The sequence below is a fragment of the Eleginops maclovinus genome, chromosome 10, assembly GCF_036324505.1.
Source record: "Eleginops maclovinus isolate JMC-PN-2008 ecotype Puerto Natales chromosome 10, JC_Emac_rtc_rv5, whole genome shotgun sequence".
Lineage (NCBI taxonomy): Eukaryota > Metazoa > Chordata > Actinopteri > Perciformes > Eleginopidae > Eleginops > Eleginops maclovinus.
In genome coordinates this window covers 9,364,068-9,373,815 of record NC_086358.1, presented here as the reverse complement: position 1 = coordinate 9,373,815, position 9,748 = coordinate 9,364,068, and the positions used below count along the sequence as shown (strand labels likewise).

General features: G+C 40.1%; 1 protein-coding gene across 1 annotated transcript in view; it reads left to right on the top strand.

Annotated features, from left to right (window-relative positions):
• The first annotated feature begins 218 nt into the window (after positions 1–218).
• Positions 219–9,748, top strand: part of LOC134870854 (potassium voltage-gated channel subfamily H member 4-like) — a 33,295-nt gene continuing 23,765 nt past the window's right edge. Inside the window, exons 1-2 of the mRNA XM_063893333.1 lie at positions 219–369; positions 8,881–9,114. Coding sequence (XP_063749403.1) covers positions 294–369; positions 8,881–9,114 — 310 coding nt within the window. The 5' untranslated portion in view covers positions 219–293. The remainder of the gene's footprint in view (positions 370–8,880; positions 9,115–9,748) is intronic.

The window sequence follows — 9,748 nt, the reverse complement described above, 5'->3', positions numbered from 1 at the left end:
TGGTGATTGCTACTGTTACTTTCTACCCATCTAGGCTGCACACACCTGAACCCTCTGCATTGTTGGAGTGAGCTATTTTAGTCCTCCCAGACTGCACCGTTGTCTTTGGGAGAGGCATCGCTTGGAGAAAGGGGGAGTTCACTTTTACTGTAAATGTGTGTCCCTGCGACCAGCACCGAACTGTCACCCTCAAAGTTTCCTGTACCTGCTGAGAGCCCCTGGAAGCCACCTGCCGTGCCTCTGGGATGGTGTGACCGCCAGCCAGCTTTTGGCCATCCCACATCTGGGTCAAGATGCCAGTGATGAAGGGCCTCCTGGCCCCTCAGAACACATTTCTGGACACCATCGCCACCCGCTTCGATGGCACCCGTAAGTACAAATGCGAAGTGCATGAGTTTGGAATCAGAATCAGCAGAATAAGGTGCAAATGATGGAAAATGATAATGAAAAACATACTAAGAACAAAAACAAAATGCAGGGAAAGTACAGGATCACAAGCATACAGTAAATGTATAATTTAAAAATAACAGCAAAAATATCGAGACTATTTCAAAAATAATAAGAAAAATGTACAGTAGGACGGTTTATTGCACAGTGTTCACTATAACCATAATGAAGAAAGGTAAATTGTTGTTTTGGTACTTGAAGACTCTATTCTACTTTCAATATGAGTAAGAATGGGGGCTTTCTGGTGGCAAAATGGTTTAAGTTGCTTTCCATGTAACTTCCACTACCCTGGTTGGAGTGTGGTGTACATCCTACCCTGTCATGTTACATTTTACTGTATTTTGTTGACCACATTAACTATATTTGGAATAAAAAATCTGCATCAGCAGGAGCAGGAGAGCCACAGGCAGATAAGACTGAATCTCCGTCTTGATAGTGTATATGACTGTGTGTTCTCAGATCGGTCCCTGGTGCCCTGTATATAAACACCAACACACAAGCAGTGCCTGACTTAAGCCTCATCTGCAGGCAGTGGCAGTGGGATGTGGAGAAAAAGTTTGTTTCGACTTTTACAGTCAGACACATCAGCCGAAAATTGACCTTCAGAAATCATGTTGTCTTTTCACATTTGTTTCACACATTGAGCTCCAGACTAGCCACTGCAGCCATAAGGCAGCCAGTCAATTCGAGCCTGACTCCTGTCTCTTGTTTTGCACCTTGTGCCACCTCAGGGGAGGTTGTGGCTTGTTGTAAACAGATACTGTGGGGATTTCTGTGTTTTGTTCGCTCGGCGATTTAGCCTGAAAGAACGGCTGGTTGCAGACTCGGGGAGAGAAACAGTGAAATGGGTAGACATTACTGTGTAATTGATGTGCAGGGTGTACAATTACAGCTTTGACTCATGAGGCATTCTAATGAGGTGTTAGAGGATTTCTCTGGAGCTTAAAACATGATAAGGAACATTGTCTGTTTGAAATCTAGATGCGAGGTTAAGATGTACATCAGATCTAGAGATGACGACAAAGTTCAGCTGCAGGATAAAGGGGTCGTGATCCCATGTTGCATCTGCCCTGCTGAGGGGTTCTTGAGCTAAACATGGACTCCCTGCAGAATCCTCAGGGCGGCTCTCGGGTTGAACCTCTTCTCTGACCTCCCAGTGGAAGGGGAGGAAAACACTTCCCTTTGGGGCTCGATGTCTATTCCAATGTGTTACATCACCAAACAACAGAAGCTAGGGCTGCAACTCATTTCCTTTCTGATGAACTTGCCACTTATTTTATAAATTAAAAGATGAATTACTTAAATAAAATGTGAGTAAATAGTAAAAATATCCATCTCTGTTTCTCAAAGTATAAACTGATGTCTTTTAATTGTGTTGTTTTTTCATCCAAAATATCCATAGCTATTCAAAAGAAAATTCAAGATACAAAACAACAACATAGATTATTTAAATAGTTGGGGACTCTTTTTGTGTCAATCAACTTATCGACCAGTTGCTTTAGTCTTCAAATAAGTATTAATATTAGCTCATCCATCCCCTAAAAAACAAGAGAAACCTCATTGATCTGCCACCTTGTCTTCCGGTGGTATGTTTATTCATTATTGATACTTGTGTCTAGAAACATGAAGGGCCAGAGGGCTCTTTCTCTCTTATGTTGTGGTATTTAAGCCATCAACTTCAACACTGCAGCACTATTGTAACTCTGGACAGCTGAGCTCACATTCAACAAACTATTTCATACCTTTGAAGTATAAATATCTTTATTATATCTGCTCTTCTTAAGTTTTGTCAGTGTTTGTTCTCTCTCCTGCATGCTTGTGGATAAATAACCAGTTAATGGCCGAGATACAACTATGTTTGTAGCAGCAGGATACACCTCTTTGCATCTGCATGCCAGTTTTTGCCATTCACAAAGCCTACCATAAGGCTGTGGCTCCGAAAGTAGGGGCAGAGTGCCAACGGCTCAAAATAGCTTCTTCCTGTTGCCGGGGCGACACGGTCCCGCCACTTGACATGGATGATGCTTCAACACTTTGGTCTTTGAAAAAAGATTGTCCACTAACGAGAAAACACTTGAATTGGTTTCCAATCAAGGACTTTTAGAATCCAGCTGGTCTCTTGTTTAGGGAAGGTGCTTCTTAGACAAATGGCATTGTGGGTCGTGCAGCTGCGATCACTTTTCTGGGTCACCTCAGACAGCCTTTAACCTGATTCAGCTAAAGCTGGTTTTCCTCTTTGATTTCAAACACAATCTCACTCTATATACAGACATACAACTTTTGTTAAATACAGTATTTGTGTTTTGCTTCCTTTCCGTTTGCAATCACATCGCAACAAGGAGCCAATCATGGTCCATTTTTACACAAAGCCTTAATTACTTATTTTTTTTAACTCGTCAGACAAAATGTATTCCAAGAATAATTTTTATATCTTAAAACATGACTCAGTTTTAAACTGAAACTGCTCCAGGTGCATATTTAAAGTGTTTCCACAGTCTGACACACTGCAAAACCACAAGGAAAGCTATATCAAGAATTAAGTTAACCACATTAACATCAACAGTTTGTTGAGCTATAACACACCTCTTAGCGCAATCACAACATTAAGATGTATCTCCACACCAAAAAAACAACGTTTACAGCTTTTAAAAAAAGTAAAACTTTATGCTTCTGCACACATTTCAGTTATTGTATGTGCAATTAATAGCAGCAATTTATTCCCGTCAACAGATGTTCCTGTCCTTCATTCATTTTGAAGAGCACATGAAAAAACATATCTGTATTGTTAAATATTCAACATTGAAGTAAAGTTAACTACAGTATCTTCACATCTTTGGCATTTCACTTAAAAAAAAAAAGCTTATTAAATAACTAAATAATAATTATAACAAGCCTATATCACATTGAGCCAATGGCTTTACATTAAATACTTAAAATAAATAATACAGCTTTGAAATATGTAACATGATGTCTTTCTCATATTTTTTGTCACATAGTCAAGAAAATATTTTAACCTCAGCAAAACAAAGATGCAGAAAATGCTGACTTAGCAGCCATTCACTTTATGTAATGTGTCATTCTTACATCGCCCTTGCCTAAACTTCTCGTTCTAATAAATATAATTTATTTCGACAATTGTGTATGTTAATATCGTTCTCCTAAACCACACCACCCTATGCCGTTATGGAACTGCTCTCTATGACAAATGGTAGAGCATTTTGCTTTTAATAGCCCACCTATCCATCATCGTGCAGCTTATAGTTCAAATGTTTATGCCATCAGAGGTTTTCAGCGTTTTTAATCTTAAATTGATTATGAGTTAACAAATCCTAGTGTGAGAAAATAACCGTTGTGTAGCATAAAGACTGCCGCACACTACAGGGCAAATGTCAGAACAGGTTAAGTCAGTAACCTTTGTCTCATGGCAAAGTCAGTGTTCCTGTTCCCCAAAGATCTGTAGCTGTGTCCTATAATGCTGATTTTATATGATGTGTCCATATGTTTATGATTGTATATTGATCCCTGAAGGGGAATTAACTGAGGTCAAGGGTCAGGGTCACTTCACAGAGCGGTACTTCCGCCTTCTTCAGGCTCATGTTTGATGTCATTCAGGCGGAATAACCTCAACCTTTCAATTTCATTGTCGCTCCGCCGCTGTGCTTTCTCTGTCGTATGTGTGTTACAGCACACACGTCTGTCGTTTGCACTCCTTCCCACCGCTCCCAGCTCCTATACATGACCTCCCCAGCGGCGGTTTCCCATTGACACCAGCGCTCGCCATGTGGGGTAACCTAACCACAGGGCAGCTGCAGGCAGAGATAAGAACGGGGTTTATTTTCCCCCTGAACTCTTTTCTGATATAAGGCGATGGAAGAACGAGGCGATGTGGAGGAGTGTCACATTGAACCATTTCGGGTTCATTGTTGCCAGCTTGTGAGTTGGTCAGGCGGCTGGAAATACCAGACCACTGCAACATATGTAGTACATATGTGACATTGCGTATATGAGAGGGAAATTTTGTGGAAATTCAACCCTTTCATAAAGTTGCTGGTGGTCATTCCACCACAAAAACAACTCATGAATGAGAAGGTAAAGCACTATCCAGGATGACTTAAACCATAATAAAATGATTTACCATGCTGATAGAAAGTAATGTTTCTCGAACTAATTTCACAACACGATAACAAAAAAATGTTTTACTTGCGTACAAAAGCAAAAGTTTGCATGGCATTTTCAAAGTCTGTAATTGGTAGAGTTCATTCAGGTATCACTTATGGGTGGTTTGGTAACCGTCTCCTCCCAAATGTATGTATTTGAGTAAGATCTAAATCTGCTCCTGATGTGCAGGTCTGTTCCTTACGTGGGACCTCCGCCTCCATCGGTGTGTGAATGTAGGTGTGAGTTGGTGTGAGTCTTTGTAATGCATTTTGCACCGCTCCCAGAATAAAGACACCACATGCCTGCAGTCCTTATAGCTTTTTTTAGGATGCAACAGCACAGATACTTTTGTTTGGAACAAGCTCTTAATAACGCTTTGCCCTGATCCTGTTGAAAAATTGTCTTATTATTATTTAATTTCCAAATAAACCTCAAGTGATTGATGATCAGGCCTCTCTCACTCAACCAGTGACCTTTTCGGCTGCAAGGCCACCTTTCTTTGCACTCTCACCCATCCTCTATAATACGTAATTACATGCTGCTGGTTGGTAATTATCTGGTAAGGCAGTGGCCAGGCCTCATGGGCTTCATTTGTCTTTAATACACTGAGGAACTTATGCGACATGAACACGATGCAGGCTGCTTGCAGTCAGCAGTAGCATGTAGCGTCATCATGTCAGATTACAGTTCCAGCGAGTCAGCACAGATGTGTAATTAAGGGAGCTGGCACAGCGGAGCGGCCACTCAAAGCAATATCCCTGAGAGGATTACAGCCCAAGAATTGAGGCATTGTCAAAATCTCACACACACACACCAATACGCTCACAGAAACTGTTTATTAAGTGGTGTTCAGGGCTTGCTACTAAGTTACCACAGGAGAAATAAGTATGCATTTGTTAAAGCTAAAGTGAAAGCCTTGAGTGAGCTTCTTTTTTTTTCAAAGACCACATCTAAGTTTAAGGATATAAAATGACACACTCACACGCATTAATTTCAGGAAGAAATACTGCTATACGAGTTATTTGTGCAGTCAATATGTAGCTGGAGCTGGAAGCCTGTTAGCTTTAACACAACTAGCCTGGGTCTGTTTGAAGGTTACTCAATCTGTCTTCAAGCAGTTCCAAAGCTCCTCACCTTTTAATATCTTACACTGTTTAATGCATGAAATATTCAAAGCTAAAAGCAACAATCAGTGTAATAAGGCACAATTAGCCACATTTGTTTCTTGGAAGCAGGGACTTCATGGATTCTATGCCTCATTAGCACCTAACACCCCATAAAACTATAATTAGTCAGATAATCAAATGAGGTATGATGTGTCTTTAAGGGAGCTTTTAGTGGTGCTGATGGTGAATCGACACAGAGCCATGCTAGCTGTTGCCTCCTGTTTCCAGTCTTTATGCTGTAGCTTCACCATAGCATGCTAACCTGAATGCTATCTCTCTTCTTATCTAACATTTGGCAATTGTATTTTACACAAATTAAAAACCAATCCACCTTGATATGAATAATTGTGAAGAAAGCCTGATTTTCTTACATTGAGATCAACAACATTTGTAACTTCAATGACTAATTTTATCTGCAGTATGAATCAGCACAATTTCAATTCCTTGGAGCTCAGCATAAAAGTTGTTTTTCCCCGCTGGGGCTCGTTGGTTTTAATAAATCATTACAAAGTGATTTATGACTAGCCTGGCCCTTGACCTATTTTAAGGACCGATTTAGGGATCCTAAGTAAAGATGTACCTATTCTTAGGTAAACATTACATAAACCACAGATGAATGCGGTTACTCTCCAACATTTTCTAGCTCTCTCAGGTGGGGTGTTAGAGATGTATAGTACATAAAAAAGGACGTATTTTCTGTTTTAAAAGGATAGGCTTTTTTGCACAAAAAACTACAAGAGAAAAAGAAAATTCAACAGCTATCATTCGCTTTACATAAACACCAGGATCTGCAGCACACAGAGAAACGTATCAGTTTCTCCATGTTGAAGCCTATGGAACAGCAACTGTAGCAAGGCATAGCATAGACGTAAAGACTCCTCTGCCTGTTGATGGATCCAACTAATGCCTGTCTCTTTCTATAATTCCACACTGACAGTTTAGTTGCTGCTCACTGCACACCCAAGAAAGGTTGTCACCACTCAGAAAATACATCCCCTATAGACTGCTTTCGGCTCAGCCTGGCCAATTAAAGTGCTAGATTGCGGAAAGCGCTGTAGCAGCTGCTTAATACCGCTCCTTCTTAGGCTCGCTCTCGGTGGAATCGGGAGAGTTCAGACTACATGTGCGCTGCCTTCCTGCTTCCGTACAGAAGATTGGGAGTATATTATGCATTAATATTTCCTTAAATCTATCAATAAACCTGATCTGTAGATATCTAAGTGTTGGGGGAGGGGGGTAATCCACTTGGTATCCAGTTCAATCCAAGATCTATCTGTTTCCCCATGAGGGAGAAGTGTTAATGTGTTGTATACAGTATATGCACATATCCTATTAGGTTTTAAAAAAGTATCACATATTTTGTCAGAATAACAAGTGACCCTGTAGATACATTAGGTCTGAACAGCTTTTGAGAAGAAAAGATAAACACCTAACGTTAAAAGGGTCAATATTTGTCTTAAATGTCCAAAATCTGTCACCAAAAGCAATAGCATTAATGCAAACCTGACCAAACTAAGAAAAACTAACAATGAATTACATGCTGCTTGCTTATTTAGCTAGCATTCAGCTGGTATTGTTTGTGCTCCATTTATCGTTGATTCCTTAAAATGTTACTTAATTGTTTTTATTATGTTTGAGGGTCCAGTTTGCTAAGCTGTATTCCCTTTATAAGTGTATATAACTTTCTTCCAGTGGTAGATCTAGCACCTATTCTAACAAAGAGGCAACACTGCAGCATGAACCTGCTTCAGCTTATTAAGGTCACATGCACCCAGCAATCGAGGGAACGTGTGAAGTCAAACTATACCTGTCACCAGGATTCACATATTTTTATATATATATATATATATAGGAGCGAACAAACGCACTGCAGCCTTGAGGTCCTCTGACAGAGCAGGAAAACAGCACTCCTGCTGCTGGAGAACTGTCCATGGTTCTGAAAGTTCAGCGAGGAATAATGAAGAGTCAGAGCATGGAGTCTTTGTGCTGAATGTACAGCACAGGTGGAGTGCAATATTCACATAATGTGATCCATATAATGGTGAAGCCTGCACATCAGATTTAATATTCCCCCATTTTAATTTGACGTGTAGATATGTGGGTCTGCTGGGGATCCGTCAGGTCATGGAGCCACATTGCATTTTTCCATTTAATATCCCTACTTTGAGATGAACAGGGGAAGAAGCATAAAGTAAGAACAAGGGTGCAATATTCCAGTGCTTTATTGGATTTATAATTAGGCTCAATCCATCACATGATTTGGATAAAGATTTTATATAAAGCCATTTTCATGTGAAGGTCAAATCTGATGTGACATGTTTACACTTTAATGTTCAAAAAGGTCTTTATTTTTCTCATACCGCCTGTGCTGCAGCACCTCTTTTGACCTTATGTCTGAAACCAGAGCCCAGTCTGCTCTGATTGGTCAACTGCCCGGCTCTGTTGTGATTGGTCAACGGCTCATAGATTTCTCGCCCCTGTCAGGTACAATGTGTAGGAGCACTGGCCAATAGAAACTCCCTCTGGGGAGATCTTTGGTATTTGAGCTTTTGCAGACCATTTACAAGCACAAAAACCTACACACTACAGGACAGGGAAAACCTGAAAAAAAGGACAATAGGGCCCTATTGAGTCATTTATCTCTTTCATTTTTTATAAAATAACTTCACGCTCCTCTATTATACAACCATTTTTCTGGTTCCCATTAGCAAATGAAGTGCACCTAACACTGACCTTTGTGCACTTTTTAAACTCCAGTCAGCTCTTTTTTATTTGTGCAGCCCAGCAAAGCAGTCCCTTCAACCCTCGACATCAGTAGTCCTGAAACCACATGATGACAGCTCTGGGGAATTAATTAAGCCCAACACTGAGTCCACACCAAAGTCCGATTCATGTTTGCTTTGAACTGCTAGACTAGTGTCGACCTAAACCTGCAACACTTTGACAAAAGTTCAAAGACCTAAAATGACTTTGATAATAGTTTCAACAAACTTCAGACGAAAGCATGATGATGTTGCTTATCTGTTAAAGATTAGAGAAAAAAAACAAATTAAAAGTGTCTCACCTTGGCCTCAGACTTTTCTAAAACTTTTTCATGTCCTTCTAACAGACAGTAATTTCCTGTTGGGTAACGCCCAGGGACACCGCGGCTACCCCATCGTTTACTGCTCAGACGGCTTCTGTGAACTGACGGGCTTCACCAGAACTGAGGTGATGCAGAAGAACTGCAGCTGCCGCTTCCTGTACGGCATTGACACCTGCGAGCATGTGGCCCAGCAGATGGAAAAGGCTCTGGAGGGCCGAGAGGAGTACCAGGCTGAGGTCCACTTCTACAAGAAAAATGGTGGGTGCACCGCAAAAAGATAGGGAGAGAGAGCCCCAAGAAAGCCCTAAATGTGTTAACATGAACTTAATTTTGAAGTAAAAAAAAGAAATTGTTTGGCAATTAACTTTCCTGTCATCTTGTGTTAAGTTCATTTTAAATCGATTGTTCTCAGTTTGATTCTGCTGCGGCAGTTACTTGTGTGATTTATTTTGTATTCATCTCTATAAAGAGCGTATTTATTTTTAGATTTAACATTTTGGTTTTATTATGATTCCCCACAGTGATCCTGACTTTTAAATGCAGCATGTCAGCGCTGGAATACTTGCTCTTGTTGCAGTTAGTGTTCATTAGTATTAAAATAAAAGCATCATGTCAAGTGAAAATTTGCAGTCCGTTTTCTTATCCTTTAACATGAGTGCAAAAGGAAGGACTCTACTTGTGGGCTGGAATACAAATCTTAAAGTCGGTCTTGAATTCATCATTCAAATCATCTTTTATTGTTTATGTAGACACATGTTTATTGATCTAATATGTTTGTACAAGAACTGTCCTAGATTAAAACATATGGCATCATATAAAATACTAAGAGGTATGATAATAATTCAAAATGTATAATCAGAATGAAAGGAGTAAATACAAATACACATATAGG